Here is a 16,373-nt window from a genome sequence, read left to right on the forward strand (position 1 = left end):
TGGACCATTGGTGAAGACAGGGCGTGTGAGACGAGCGTCACAGCGTCCCTCCCTCCCTCCCTCCCTCTCTCCTCCCCACACCCGTGCACTGCTTTATGAGTCCCTGTTCTTTAATGCAGCATATTGTTTTTCCTGTCTGCTTATGAAGTCTGCTGTAAACCTACACGAGATGGCGAATTAAGTCCTTGACTTTGTCTCAAGACGGGAAAAACAAATCCAGACAGGGGAAAATTCATTATGCGTGGAAATTTTATATCGTCGAATTCTTTGTTTTAAATAGATTAGGACTTGAAGTCAATTGAATTATGTAGCGTCGGTTTTTCAATGTTTTCAGGCTAAATTATGAAATCCAATCCGTGGCCTATTACACTTTGTAATGATTTTGGAATTATTCCGTTCTTGACTTTTTATACATTTCCCGGGACAAACTATTTATCTCAGCACCCTCCTGCTTAGCAGAGAGGAATAAGAATGATGGGAAAGTGTGCCCCAGGAAATTCTGGGTAAAAATCCAGGAGAGCGAGAAAAAGAAGAAGAAGCAAAAAAAAAAAAAAACAACAAAAAAAAAAATGAAGCCCACCCTCCTGTCTGATTTGTTCCTTTTCTGACAGCGCATCATTTATCTCCTTGACAAATGGCCTCCTGGACAGCACTTGATAATAAATGTAGAGTGAGGCCAGAGAGCACTTTGTCTTTCCCCCAGGAAGTGTTCAGGAGAAAAAAAGCACCCATCTACACACATTCACCCTCATCGGCCACAGTTTGTCTCATCAATCAATAGGTTTGATTCAGTTCTTCAGATGTTCTTTGTAGGGTTCGGTCTCGCCTTTTTTTTTTTTCTTTTTTTTTTTACGGAGTAAACATGCTGCAAGTGGAGTCTAAGGAGATGCTAATTTAAATATCTATAACAGCATATGCTACACCTCTAAACTTTCAGCTCAATCGCTTGGCAAAAATGTTACAGTTTTTCTCAGTTGCTTTGAAGCGTTTCTCAAATCATCCTTAATGTTTGCAAATCAGTAAGTGCATTTCTCAAAACAATTTGTAGTAAAGTAAGTATTTGTGTGAGTGAACAATCTTATTGCTATCAGAAGTCATTGCGTCATTGTTTATAAGATCGTCAGAATTTCAGAATTATTGAAAATGCACATGGATTCATTTTTTCTGTATGGCATCTATGAATTTCAACAGCACAAACGTACACATGACTGTATGTGGGATGTTGACTGCAAGAGACCAGACAGGATTCACACTTTTACTCTAATGTTCTAGTGTTCTTTAATTTTCTGGTTGTTTACCCATTTTTAGAAATTGTAATTCTGTGTTTGAGTCTGAGTCTGTCTACGCCCTTAATTAGTGACATTCAAGGTTCATCTGCACAATTCTTTAATTTAAGACACATTTACAAAAATAAGTTTACAGATTTTCTCAGTTGCTTTGGAGCGTTTCTCAGATCAAAAATGAAATTCTCCAAACTGCTTGTTCAACCTCCACGTCATTTAGTCATTTGTGCTCATCATAAGAACATTTTTTGTTGCTTTGATCAAATTACGAACGCTTTAATTTTCATTTCATCGATTGTGTACAAGTGATAATGCTGTTTCCTACATTATCAGTTGTGTATGTTCATGTTGATCAAAATCTATTATACTGGTTTCACCTGAATAGTTTTAACCTCCAAAACATCTCAGTTCATTGCAAAGTCATTGAATGCAAAATGGTTAAACCAGTTCACATCATCTGTCAAGTTTCTATTAAACATTTCTTTAGTGAATGTTTCCTGAATTGATGAATTGCGCAGATGAATCTTGAATGTCACTAATGAAGGCGAGTGAACGGCATCAAATTAACCAATAATCAACTAGTACTCTAAAACAGGTCAAAGGTGAATCTTGTGAACCTTCAATTGGAGAGTGACTACAAACAGAGCAAAACACAGAATTATACATTGTGAAAATGGATGAACAACTAAGAAATGAATAAACACTTGTACAGTACAGTAAAAGTGTGAATCCTGTCTGGTCTCCTGCAATCAATATAAATCTTATATGCAATCAAATAAATACATTTGTTCTGCTGAAATTCATAGATGCCAAACAGAAGAAATTCAACTTTGTGAATTTTCAGTCACTGTAACCCAAACCATAGTTTATATCAAGAAATCCTGAAACTGTGCAACATCATATTGACAACACGACTAAACATTTTGATGATTTTGTTTGTGAACAATGACGAAGGGACTTTTTATTCTGATGGGAATGACATGTTTATTGACACAAATACTTACTTTTGAACTAAGGATTTTGAGAAAAGTACAGGCTTTTGCAAGAAATCTAATGTTTTGAGCCGCTTGTACAAATAATTTGGAGAAATGCAACTGGGAAAAACTGTATTAGAAATTTCAGCTTGACAGATTATGACGACTGGTTTAACCATTTTGCATTCAATGGCGCAATGTTTTGGAGGTTTCGACTGTTCAGGTGAGAACCTGTATAATATATTTCGATCAACATGACAACCAATTGATAATTTAGGAAACAGCAGACGATTGTACACAATCTATGCACCAAAGTATTCGCAATTTGTTCAAAGCAATGAGAAAATGCTTTTATGATGTGATGAGTAGTTTTGAGAAGCTTAAGAATTTTATTTCTGATCTAAAAAACAAAATTGAGAAAAACTGTAATATTAAACCACGTTCTGTTTCTGATTTATTTTCTGTAAAATTACTAAAAAGTTGTAATTCAGATCATAGGTTTATACTGTAGTAATTCACTTTAAGTAAAATGTTTTGTCTTGACATGGACTCGTCAACATGGAAGAGTTTCTATTGTAAGTATTTTTCACTTCAGGATTTTTGAAAGGTTTTTCTTACTGGTTTCTCAGTCTACATGTTGCATATCTGACTTTCCTTACATTCAAGAGAGGGAAAAAAAAAAAGATTGGTGAACCAGTGGCTGTATGGGACCACTCTGTATATCTGGGAATGGTTCCACATAAACAGCCTGAAGATCCATGAAGTTACTGAGAAACTTAAGAACTTAAAGATGGATTTGGACTGTAATTAATATCAACAATCTACTACAATTTCTCAGGATCTCATGTTGTATTTATTCATACACAATGTACACTTTAATAAACACTTGATAAAACTGTAATGAATGGAAATTCGGTGCCACCCAGATAAAGATGGCTTCCATTTTGAGTCTGGTTCCTCTCAAGTTTTCTTCTTCATGGCATCTCAGGGAGTTTTTCCTTTCCACAGTCACCATTGGCTCACTCATTAGAGATAAACTTATCAGGGGTTAAACATACATTCTTTTATTACAGATTTATTTCTGTAAAGATGTTTGGAAACAATGTCCATTGTTAAAAGTGCTCTACAAATTAAAATTGATTGAATTGTATGTATGCATGCTGCTGTAATCACCTCAATTTGACAAACCCTGCACTAATTATGCAGATGTTATTTATTTATTTATTTTATTTTCAAAATTTTTATAGATTATAGCACAAGCGCAACATGACAAGTTCCTTGTACATTTAACTCATAGTAGTTGGTAATAAAGACGATTCTGATAATGTAAGTGAGCTTTTTAAATATATAATTTATTAATATAATAAATATATAAAGAAATAAAATTGTTACTTCAGCACGCCTATTTGAAGCAATCAACTTCTGTGTTTTTGTCATTAACAGTAACTCGCTTTGCCATTCATAATTTTTCTTATTTGCCTGCATGCATTTTGGGTTTATTGTATTTTTGTGTTTGTGTCAATACAAACAATTAGACTGTATTCGATTTATTCAGTATTATTAATGCACATGATTTCAGTCCCATCCTTGCTCTCCTGCCCCTCAGCTGCAGTAGCACACACCCAATCTACAGATTAAACTACAACCCTGTCACTGACTAATGGAGGGCATCCATCATCCATGAACCTCCAACAAGAAACCTGACCTTCTGTGTCAATTTCTTATCTACTATAAGATCGTACTTATTAAGTGTGCTTGAATGGAGTATTGGGGGGGGAGGGTCTGTAGTGGAAGCCAGGCTGAGAGGAGAGGTGACCATCTGTGAGCAACAGTATGGTTTCATGCCGAGGAAGAGCACCACAGATGCCTTATTTGCTTTGAGGATGTTGATGGAGAAGTATAGAGAAGGACAGAAGGAGCTGCATTGTGTATTTGTGGATTTTGAGAAAGCGTACGACAGGGTGCCGAGAGAGGAGTTGTGGTATTGTATGAGGAAGTCAGGTGTGTCAGAGAAGTATGTAAGGGTGGTGCAGGACATGTATGAGGACAGTGTGACGGCAGTAAAGTGTGCAGTAGGTACGACAGACTGGTTCAAGGGGAAGGTTGGACTGCATCAAGGATCGGCCCTGAGCCCTTTCCTGTTTGCAGTGGTGATGGACAGGTTGACGGACGAGGTCAGACAGGAGTCTCCCTGGACTATGATGTTTGCAGATGATATTGTGATTTGTGGTGAGAGTAGAGAGCAGGTTGAGAAGAGCCTGGAGAGGTGGAGATATGCGCTGGAGAGAAGGGGAATGAAAGTCAGTAGGTGTAAGACAGAGTACATGTGTGTGAATGAGAGGGAGGGCAGTGGAGTGGTGCGGTTGCAGGGAGAAGAGGTGGAGAAGGTGGAGGAGTTCAGGTACCTGGGGTCAACAGTGCAAAGTAATGGAGAGTGTGTTAGGGAAGTAAAGAAAAGAGTGCAGGCAGGGTGGAGTGGGTGGAGAAGAGTGACAGGAGTGATTTGTGATAGAAGAGTATCTGCAAGAATGAAAGGGAAAGTTTATAGGACTGTGGTGAGACCTGCGATGTTGTATGGATTAGAGACAGTGGCATTGAGTAAAAGACAGGAGGTGGAGCTGGAGGTAGCAGAGCTGAAGATGTTGAGGTTTTCGTTGGGAGAGATTGAGATGGTTTGGACATGTGCAGAGAAGGGACATGAATTATATTGGTAGAAAAATGCTGAAGATGGAGCCACCAGGTAGGAGGAAAAGAGGAAGGCCAAGGAGGAGGTTCATGGATGTGGTGAGGGAAGACATGCAGGTAGTTGGTGTAAAAGAGGCAGATATAGAGGACAGGGTGGTATGGAGACGGATGATCCGCTGTGGCGACCCCTAATGGGAGCAGCCGAAAGAAGAAGAAGAAGGGTCTTTAGGGCATCTGGTATAACTACTGTCTTATATATTTAGTTATTGATAATACTCATGGGTGTGTAAATTATTCCCCAAACTTCCCAGAGTGGAGGAACCCCGGCTACACACTGACTTGATGGAAAATGTTATGTTAATAACTGAATATTACTACTATGAACAGAATGAGTGAGAAAAAAGTCTGATGTTTCTGTCTGACCTTATGTGTCTAATCAGTGACAGAAACGTCAGACTTTTTCCTCACTCATTCTGTTCATAGTAGTAATATTCAGTTACTGCCAAAAAGCTCAACAATGGGTGGGGTACGGGCTGGGGGGGCATTATGGCCAAAGAAAAGAATTCAACAAGTCTCCTTTCTCTGTAGCCACAGCTGCACCGCCCACAGTTTTCTTTTTCCTTTGTTTTTGTTTTTTTATGCATTACAGTTTCCCTTAATTTTGGTATGAAGGTAAATTGTGTGTTTTTGTGTAAAAACTACAGGAAAGAAAAATGAAATTGTATTTTTTTTGTGAAGAATCAACAACAAGTGGGACAAAATCATGAAGTGGAACGAAATTTATTGGATATTTAAATAAAAAACTGAAATATTGGGCGTGCAAAATTATTCAGCCCCATTAGGTTAATACTTTGTAGCGCCACCTTTTGCTGCGATTACAGCTGTAAGTCGCTTGGGGTATGTCTCTATCAGTTTTGCACATCGAGAGACTGAAATTTTTGCCCATTCCTCCTTGCAAAACAGCTCGAGCTCAGTGAGGTTGGATGGAGAGCATTTGTGAACAGCAGTTTTCAGTTCTTTCCACAGATTCTCGATTGGATTCAGGTCCATTCTAACACCTGGATATGTTTATTTGTGAACTATTCCATTGTAGATTTTGCTTTATGTTTTGGATCATTGTTTTGTTGGAAGACAAATCTCTGTCCCAGTCTCAGGTCTTTTGCAGACTCCATCAGGTTTTCTTCCAGAATGGTCCTGTATCTGGCTCCATCCATCTTCCCATCAATTTTAACCATCTTCCCTGTCCCTGCTGAAGAAAAGCCAAACCATGATGCTGCCACCACCATGTTTGACAGTGGGGATGGTGTGTTCAGGGTGATGAGCTGTGTTGCTTTTATGCCAAACATAACGTTTTGCATTGTTGCCAAAAAGTTCCATTTTGGTTTCATCTGACCAGAGCACCTTCTTCCACATGTTTGGTGTGTCTCCCATGGGCCTCTTGGCTGCATCTCTGATCAGTCTTCTCCTTGTATGAGCTGAAAGTTTAGAGGGACGGCCAGGTCTTGGTAGATTTACAGTGGTCTGATACTCCTTCTATTTCAATATTATCGCTTGCACAGTGCTCCTTGGGATGTTTAAAGCTTGGGAAATCTTTTTGTATCCAAAGCCGGCTTTAAACTTCTCCACAACAGTATCTCGGACCTGCCTGGTGTGTTCCTTGTTCTTCATGATGCTCTCTGCGCTTTAAACGGACCTCTGAGACTATCACAGTGCAGGTGCATTTATACGGAGACTTGATTACACACAGGTGGATTCTATTTATCATCAATAGTCATTTAGGTCAACATTGGATCATTCAGAGATCCTCACTGAACTTCTGGAGAGAGTTTGCTGCACTGAAAGTAAAGGGGCTGAATAATTTTGCACGCCCAATTTTTCAGTTTTTTATTTGTTAAAAAAGTTTGAAATATCCAATAAATTTCGTTCCACTTCATGATTGTGTCCCACTTGTTGTTGATTCTTCACAAAAAAATACAGTTTCATATCTTTATGTTTGAAGCCTGAAATGTGGCAAAAGGTCGCAAAGTACAAGGGGGCCGAATACTTTCGCAGAGCACTGTATATTTAAACTTGTGTAGTTGCGGGTTACAAGTCTGATTAGCGCTCTCTACGACCATCCAGTCAAATGATGGGGAAATGCTGATGTGATTGGACACCTTCTAGGAGCTCAAATGACCAAATTGCATTGTGATTGGTTAAAACAGAGATTTTCCATTTTCCAAGAGTCTGTGATGTACAGTTTTTGCTCGCCTTGTTGAGATTTTCGTTGGGAGTGATGAGGATGGACAGGATTAGAAACAAGTTTATTAGAGGGACAGCAGTTGCAGGTCGTTTTGGGGACAAAGTGAGGGAGACATTATTGAGATGGTTTGGACATATCGGGGGAATATCGGTAAGAAGAATTTGATTAGATTAGATTCAACTTTATGAATCTATTGTGCATCTAACCAGACCTATCTACAATAAATAGCAGTAAGATAAATAGGGTATGTGGTGGTTAATGGATGTGAAAAGGGACGACATGCAGGTAGTTGGTGTAGATGTAGAGGACAGATGATCCGCAGTGACCCTAATAGGAGCAGCCGAAAGAAGAAGAAGAAGAAATAGGGTATGGGTCCATATATACAGGGATGAGGGTGATTAATGTATAGAAGGTGCAGTAGGTAATAATATATGGTGTATATATAGTAATATATAATATACTGTGCAATAATTATGCTTAGACACACGTGTCAGAAGATAATACACTCAAATGATGATATAGTTTTGTACAAGTATGAATGTATGTATGATACAGTATATACAGTATAAATGTGTGGAATGTACAGTAGTGCAAATGTGAGATAAGGATGGTGCAAAATAAAAATATGGGTAGGAGAACGCTGAGGATGGAACCACCAGGAAGGAGGAAAAGTGGAAGGCCAAGAAGGAGGTTTATGGATGATCCGCTGTAACGACCATTAACAGTAGACTACTGGAAATAATGTAATATATACTCATTGACAAAAATTGTACAATGGAGCTGTATAGTGTAAATGCATTCATTTCAAATCACTCCCCTAAAGCAAGATTACGTGTTTTATATGCTTTTTTAAAATGTACAACTAAGCACTTGAAGCAAGCAGTGATGAAGATGCAAGTACTTGCAAGTGTCCCCAATCCCCGAATAAATAAATACTAATCCATTTTAGCATAATAAATTAGTCTTTAGACATTTATTCCTAATGAGTGAGCCATTGGAAAAATCAATACCAAAGAAACTTCTGAGATGGCATGAAGAAGAAACCTTGAGAGGAACCAGACTCAAAATGTCTTGGTGTCCATTCAGTACATTTCCATCATTGTTTAATTTATCATTTGTGCACTGACGTACACTAACATGCAAAACTGTTCATTGTAATTGCAGACCCATACTACCCATACAGTCCCAATCCATCTTCATGGTTCTTGAGTTCTAACCAACCAAAGTAAACTTATGGGTCTTCAGACTCTTCATCATCCTGAGCTGCATCGAGTGCTCTCCAATTGAAAAGAACTCCATCCAGATCAGTTCATGCATATGTTTATGTTGTGCTCCTCCAGGTTCTCCAGTTTCACTCCACATCCACTAACACCATGACCAGGATAAACTGATGGAAACCATAGATAAATGGAATGATACAAATTCTAATGTAGAATCTAAATTGATCTGAAGTGTCTATAGTGACCTTCGTCTTCTGTAACTTACAGTCCATCACACCACACACTAGAGATCATTCAGCACAGTCAATCCACCCATCACCTTATTTTGGAGGTGAAAAGCAAACCGGAGAACCTTCTGGAAATCCATGCAGACCAGGTCTGGGAGAACATTCAAATAATGACAAATTCCCCCCCATCTTTTTCCATCCTCACTGTCACTGTGCATTAGCTGAGAAAGAAACACATGGCCCCTTCTTCATCACCGGAGCTCTAGAGAATGAAGCAATTTTTTTTTTTTCCAAAAAGGCTGGCAGTGTATCCACACAATGAGGTGTATGGATTTGAGAAGTCTCACTTCTCCCCTCTCCTACAGAGCAATAAATCAGAGTGGAGCGAAAGTTCATTCAGTCAGTCGAGGCAATTTCATAAAACAGCACCGCAGGAGCCTGTGCAGTTGCTCAGAGACCAGAGCTGCAGTCGTGCAAGAGGGAGATTTTCTATCAGGTGTAAGACGAGATCTGTAATTGTGTATTAGCACGATCGAAAGATACACGAGAACTCGTTGGATGTGGATTAATAAACTAAATTTGACTGAATTTTAGCGGACGTGTACACCCAAGCTTGTCAATTTGAAATGAAAACGTCTTAATGATGTGCTACACCAGCATAAACATATTATATTAGTGACCTACTGAGCGCGTTCAGTAGTAAGTAGTGTTAGGAGTGCAATTGAATTGTTTGCATTTCTAAAGTGCAGCCCAAGCGCCCCCTACTGGATATTTAGAGAAGCGCGATAGCAAACCAAAAACAAAATATGTGACATGATCTTGATCGACTAAACACTGACTCTACAATTCACAGCTGAAGTGCACAAATATTTTATCTCTACACAATTTCTACAGTAATAACATGGTTGGTACCATGATCAGAGCTCCAAACCCTCAGTTCCTCAGCTACCATGCCTTCAACTAATCAACAGCTGACTGCTTCTGCCATCTTCAAATAGACTATGGTATGATCTTCCAGCAGGAAAATAATCCAAAGAATGCATCAACATCGACACAGAAAATGGTTCACTGACCACAAAATCAAGTTCAACCTCATAAAAACCCTGTGGGGTGAACTAAAGAGGAGCGGACCTTAAAATGTATCTAGAGATTCTGGATGTCACCAACCTCATCAGGCATTATAGGTTCCTTCCTCATACCGTCTCAGGGATTTTTTTTCCTTGCCTTCCTCACAGCTTGCTCGTTTATTAGGGATAAACTTAAAAAGCATAAAATTATACATTCAAACTTCGTAACCTCTTTATCTCTGTAAAGCTGCTTTGGAACAACATCCACTGTGAAGTGGTCTACAAACATGAAGCGATGTCAAAAACTATTCTCATATTTAGGAAGGGTGTTGAGTGAGATGAAAAGCACAGGAAGGTTTTAACAGGGTATATATTTATAGTGCATTTTGACAGTAGAATCTCACAATTCCTCAAAAATACAGTATATTATTTATATTATATTCTTATATCACGCCATATGATTAGAATAAAAGAAAGACTTAAGGACCATTATCCAGTGCAGTACTTAATACAATATGGCAAGAGGACGAATAACGGTACTGCTATAGTCCCGAAACGGAAATCAAACCCTTTTTTAAACAGCTCATTTATAACAAAAAATAAATTAAAAATAGACTAAAAAGTTCCCGAAGTTGTATCCAATAAAATGACAGTTTCCAAGCAACTTTTCAGAGCAGCATTTTCCACTTAAAACTTCAAATTAAACATTCCCCTTACCATCGATTATAAAATAACACGACAATCACACTTAAAAGCCACGAGGCAAATCTGAAATGAATGATGCGGACAGAGGAAGTTCACTCGAGAGACAGTGGGGACACGACGCCTCTTTTACCAGTGTCTGGAATCGACCAGCTCTGGGCGAAGGCTCAGTTTTTTCAGAGTTTCGTAGCCGACCACCATGACTATTGCTGTAGGAGTGGAGGATATAATGCGGGCAGAGAGACCCTTGGTCATCCCCAAACATCCTTCTTCTCTGAGAAGCTCCTTGAACGTCTCGATGACTGATGTCCTGCCTTCAACCTGTCAGTGAAGACGCAGGGTATATGAATTTTATCGCATAAAATCACAAATTTGTAAGAGATTTATATATATGTATGGAATTTTGCATTATGGATGAATTAGCACACATTACCTTGGACATCAAAAACGTATGACTTATAAATGAAGTACCTGAACCCTGGCACGGACCACATCCATTGGATTGGTGACGGTTGAGGCAGTGGCAGCTGCTAGTGGTCCAGCCATGGCTTGTAGCACTAAATGTGGGCAGTCACTCGGTGCCATTTTGGAGAGCTGTTCTGTGGAGAAGCAGAAGTTAAATTAAATTCAGTGACATCTTCATAACCATTAACATGACACCAAATAACACCAGGGTTCTTTCAAACTTTATTTCAACATTTTCTAGACTCAAATATGCAGAATTCCCTAAAAATTATTTAGAACATATTTAACATATAAAATAATTACTTTCAACTATAATATGTTACAATCTCTGATGTGTGTCAGAATCTCTGATGTTTTTCCATGTGTTTAGTCACACGGTCAAGGACGATGAACCGTCATGGCAACTGCTGCCTCACAACGCAACAACCAATCACAGCTGTGTGGATCCAGTCTAGGACCGTTTTTTTTTTTGTATGTTTTTTGGCAGCGCTGAGAGTCTGCTCTTCAAATATTTTTCTGTTTTGGCCTTCCATCCACAGTGAGACGGAGTTTTTGGTCAATGAAAACGCAGCTTTTTGAAAACGCTATCCAAAATGGATACATATGAAAATGACGTTTTCACTGCACAGTCTGGACTGTAAAAAAAAACTGAGGCTTTCGAAAAAACGATGACTCATTTTTAGTCATTGCCTCAATGTTTCAAAAAGCCAGAAAGTAAATAAAGTTAAAAATAAATAAATAAATAAACTTCTACAATTTTTTTTATTTTATATTTTCTTAAAACCAAATAGGGCAGTTTTTTTAAATCCTCGGTGATTATATTTCTCTATACTAATCCAGATGTGGAAATCACTCAAATCAAAGTCCATACTTTTTTAAAATGCGTAGAATCCCTGTAACACTGTTTAGACAAGTATGAGGAGGTGATAGCTCAGTGATCAAGGCAGTGGACTTTTGATCGGAAGGTCACGAGTTTAAATACCAGCACCACCAAGCTGACACTGCTGGGCCTTAAACCTCAACTCACCTGCTCAGTTGTAAGTCGCTGTGGATAAGAGTAAGTCGTCTGCCAAATGGCACAAATGTAAATAGGTGTGATCAGAAAGTACACAGATACAGCTTTTCAGGCCAAGATCTGTGTGTTGCCCATTTTTAAGATCAAATAAGTGCATTTGACACATAATACCGTTCTGCTTATTAAATAAATACCTTCATGCCTTTTGTTCTGGGGCGCATGAAAAGAATGTTGGCTACATTAATAGTTATGAAATGTTAAAAAGTTTGAAAGGTTAAAATTGCACAGGTGTAGACTTGTTTCTACATTACAGGATGCAGTTTTTTAAAAAAGAAGGAAGCGGCACAAGCAAAAACTATGTAGCTCTTCCCTTTTGTTTACTGCGGATGCAAACGTCAATTTAGAGTCTAGTTATGACTAAAATGTACTATTTTACAAGATTAAACCGTGCATTTTACCAACATACCGGCGTAAAAGTGGTAAAAAGGCCACCAGACTGCGCTGTTGGGTATGTACGTGAGAAGAGACGCCACGTATCCTCTGTAGAACCCACGGAACCCATCCACTGCGAATATCTGAACGATAATGTCTCTCGTCTGGCCGAACGCGACTCTGTGCTTTGCCCCAGGTGCAGCTTTGACCTTAAAGCGTGTTAGATGCTCCCCTTCGCCCTGCATCATGAGCTGCTGCGAGATCACATCGATGGGGACGGTGATGCTCTGGGCAACGAGCGAAGCCGACCCTCCTGCCACCAGCGACTTTACAGTGTTGTCCTTAGAGTAACCGGAGACGTACTTCCGCACCAGCTCGTACGTCGTGATATACGCCTGCCCTGATATGAGTGTGAAAGTGTTCACCATGAAACCACGGTAAAGTCCTCTGATCCCCTCGGCTCGCAGGATTTTCCGGAAGGCATCGCAGGTGCCGCTATAGAGAGATTTCCCCTTCTGAACCTGCAGCCTGGTGCGGATGAGCATGGCTGGGTAGACCGTGGCACGGATGGTCATGGTCATGAAGACCCCGAAAGAGTAGAACTTGCGCTTGTCCAGGTCCTCCCATTCTATGATCTGGATGTTCCTCTTCTGCTGCATGGTTTCTGCCTGGAACGCCTGATGACGGCCTCAGGCCTGTCCACCTGGGGGGAAGGGGGGGGGGGGGTGATTATTGAGGTGTGAATACAAAGACTTATATAAAAGTGCTACCAGTTTTATATTTAAGCAGTATATTTAAGCAGTTCTAATACATTATGATCGACTTGTTTTTAATCGAAGGCTGAAAAAAAAGTAACCAAACCCAAAAATACATAAACACAATATCTTCTTCTTCTTTCGGCTGCTCCCATTAGGGGTCGCCACAGCGGATCATCCGTCTCCATACCACCCTGTCCTCTATATCTGCCTCTTTTACACCAACTACCTGCATGTCATCCCTCACCACATCCATAAACCTCCTCCTTGGCCTTCCTCTTTTCCTCCTACCTGGTGGCTCCATCTTCAGCATTTTTCTACCAATATAATTCCTGTCCCTTCTCTGCACATGTCCAAACCATCTCAATCTCGCCTCCCTCACCTTGTCACCAAAACTTCCTACATGCGCTGTCCCTCTAATAAACTCATTTCTAATCTTGTCCATCCTCGTCACTCCCAACGAAAACCTTAACATCTTCAGCTCTGCTACCTCCAGCTCCACCTCCTGTCTTTTACTCAATGCCACTGTCTCTAATCCATACAACATCGCAGGTCTCACCACAGTCCTATAAACTTTCCCTTTCATTCTTGCAGATACTCTTTTATCACAAATCACTCCTGTCACTCTTCTCCACCCACTCCACCCTGCCTGCACTCTTTTCTTTACTTCCCTAACACACTCTCCATTACTTTGCACTGTTGACCCCAGGTACCTGAACTCCTCCACCTTCTCCACCTCTTCTCCCTGCAACCGCATCACTCCACTGCCCTCCCTCTCATTCACACACATGTACTCTGTCTTACACCTACTGACTTTCATTCCCCTTCTCTCCAGCGCATATCTCCACCTCTCCAGGCTCTTCTCAACCTGCTCTCTACTCTCACCACAAATCACAATATCATCTGCAAACATCATAGTCCAGGGAGACTCCTGTCTGACCTCGTCCGTCAACCTGTCCATTACCACTGCAAACAGGAAAGGGCTCATGGCCGATCCTTGATGCAGTCCAACCTTCACCCTGAACCAGTCTGTCGTACCTACTGCACACTTTACTGCCGTCACACTGTCCTCATACATGTCCTGCACCACCCTCACATACTTCTCTGACACACCTGACTTCCTCATACAATACCACAACTCCTCTCTTGGCACCCTGTCGTACGCTTTCTCTAAATCCACAAATACACAATGCAGCTCCTTCTGTCCTTCTCTATACTTCTCCATCAACATCCTCAAAGCAAATAAGGCATCTGTGGTGCTCTTCCTCGGCATGAAACCATACTGTTGCTCACAGATGGTCACCTCTTCTCTCAGCCTGGCTTCCACTACTCTTTCCCATAACTTCATGGTGTGACTGATCAACTTAATTCCCCTGTAGTTACTGCAGGTCTGCACATCTCCCTTATGCTTAAAGATCGGTACCAGCACACTCCTTCTCCATTCCTCAGGCATCCTCTCCCCTTCCAGAATCCTGTTAAACAATCTGGTTAAAAACTCCACTGCCATCTCTCCTAAACATCTCCACGCTTCTACCGGTATGTCATCTGGTCCAACCGACTTTCCATTCTTCATCCTCTTAATCGCTGCTCTCACTTCCTCCTTACTAATCCTATCTACATCCTGCTTCACCAACTCCACATCCTCCAACCTTCTCTCTCTCTGATTTTCCTCATTCATCAGCTGCTCAAAATACTCCCTCCATCTTCTCAACACACTCTCCTCACTAGTCAACACAGTTCCCTCTCCATCCTTTATTGCTCTAACTTGCAGTACATCCTTCCCAGCTCGGTCCCTCTGCTTGGCCAATCGGTATAAATCCTTTTCTCCTTCCTTAGTGTCCAACCTCTTATACAGCTCCTCATATGCCTTTTCCTTGGCTTTCGCCACATCCCTTTTAACCTGCTGCCGCATCTCCTTGTACTCCTGCCTACTTTTCTCATCACTCTGTCGATCCCACTTCTGTTTTGCCAACCTCTTTCCCCTAATGCTCTCCTGCACTTCCTCATTCCACCACCACGTCTCCTTGTCTTGCTTTCTATTTCCAGATGTCACACCAAGTACTTTTCTAGCTGCCTCCCTCATCACTCCTGCAGTAGTTGCCCAATCATCCGGCACCTCTTCACCACCACCAAGCCCCTGTCTCACCTCTTCCCTGAACCTCACACTACAGTCTTCCTCCTTCAGTTTCCACCATCTTATTCTTCTTTCAAACCTTACTTTTCTCCTCTTCTTCTTCGCCTCCAAAACCATCCTACAGACCACCATCCGATGCTGTCTAGCTACACTGTCCCCCGCCAACACCTTACAGTCTCCAATCTCCTTCAGGTTGCATCTCCTACACAGAAGATAATCCACCTGTGTGCACCTTCCTCCACTCTTATACGTCACCCTGTGATCCTCCTTCTTCTTAAAATACGTGTTCACCACTGCCATTTCCATCCTTTTAGCAAAATCTACCACCATCTGCCCTTCCACATTCCTCTCCTTAAAACCATACCTACCCATCACCTCCTCATCACCTCTGTTCCCTTCACCTACATGCCCATTAAAGTCTGCCCCAATCACCAATCGTTCTTTCCTAGGTACACCATCTACCACTTCATCTAATTCACTCCAGAATCTTTCTTTCTCCTCCATCTCACAGCCAACTTGTGGAGCATAGGCACTGATGACATTTATCATCATCCCTTCAACCTCCACCTTCACGATCATCACCCTATCAGAAACTCTCTTCACCTCCACTACACTCTTACTGTACGCTTCCTTCAGAATCACCCCTACACCATTTCTCTTTCCATCCACACCATGATAAAACAGTTTAAACCCACCTCCAATGTTCCTGGCCTTACTCCCTTTCCACTTGGTTTCCTGAACACACAACACATCTACCTTTCTCCTCTCCATCATATCAGCTATCTCTCTCCCTTTACCCGTCATAGTACCAACATTTAAAGTACCAACCCGAACCTCTACTCTCCTACACTGCTCCTTTTCCTGCCGTCTTTGTAGACGCCTTCCTCCTCTCCTTCTCCTCCTTCGGCCAACAGTAGCCCAATTTCCACCGGTACCCTGTCGGCTAACGATACCTGTGGCGGTCGTTGTTAACCCGGGCCTCGACCGATCCGGTATGAAATTCTCATTTGTGATCCGCATATTTGATTTGGCACATGTTTTACGCTGGATGCCCTTCCTAACGCAACCCTCCCCATTTACCCGGGCTTGGGACCGGCACTAAGAGTACACTGGCTTGTGCCCCCCTAATGGCTGGGTTACATAAACACAATATAAAAATCCAAAAACTTACA

At 41.0% G+C, this 16,373-nt stretch overlaps 1 protein-coding gene across 2 annotated transcripts in view; it reads right to left on the bottom strand.

The window, feature by feature from the left end:
- Nucleotides 1-7,349: 7,349 nt before the first annotated feature.
- Nucleotides 7,350-16,373, bottom strand: part of slc25a44b (solute carrier family 25 member 44b) — a 10,264-nt gene continuing 1,240 nt past the window's right edge. Inside the window, exons 2-4 of one of the 2 annotated variants that reach the window (XM_083550055.1) lie at nt 12,347-13,015; nt 10,872-10,999; nt 7,350-10,721 (exon numbers count right to left, since the gene is read on the bottom strand). In XM_083550055.1, the coding sequence (XP_083406181.1) occupies nt 10,530-10,721; nt 10,872-10,999; nt 12,347-12,971 (945 nt within the window). In that variant the 5' untranslated portion in view covers nt 12,972-13,015 and the 3' untranslated portion in view covers nt 7,350-10,529. The remainder of the gene's footprint in view (nt 10,722-10,871; nt 11,000-12,346; nt 13,016-16,373) is intronic. The other variant, XR_014534978.1, reaches the window with a different exon arrangement.

The sequence above is a fragment of the Silurus aristotelis genome (assembly GCF_946808225.1).
Source record: "Silurus aristotelis genome assembly, chromosome: 9".
Lineage (NCBI taxonomy): Eukaryota > Metazoa > Chordata > Actinopteri > Siluriformes > Siluridae > Silurus > Silurus aristotelis.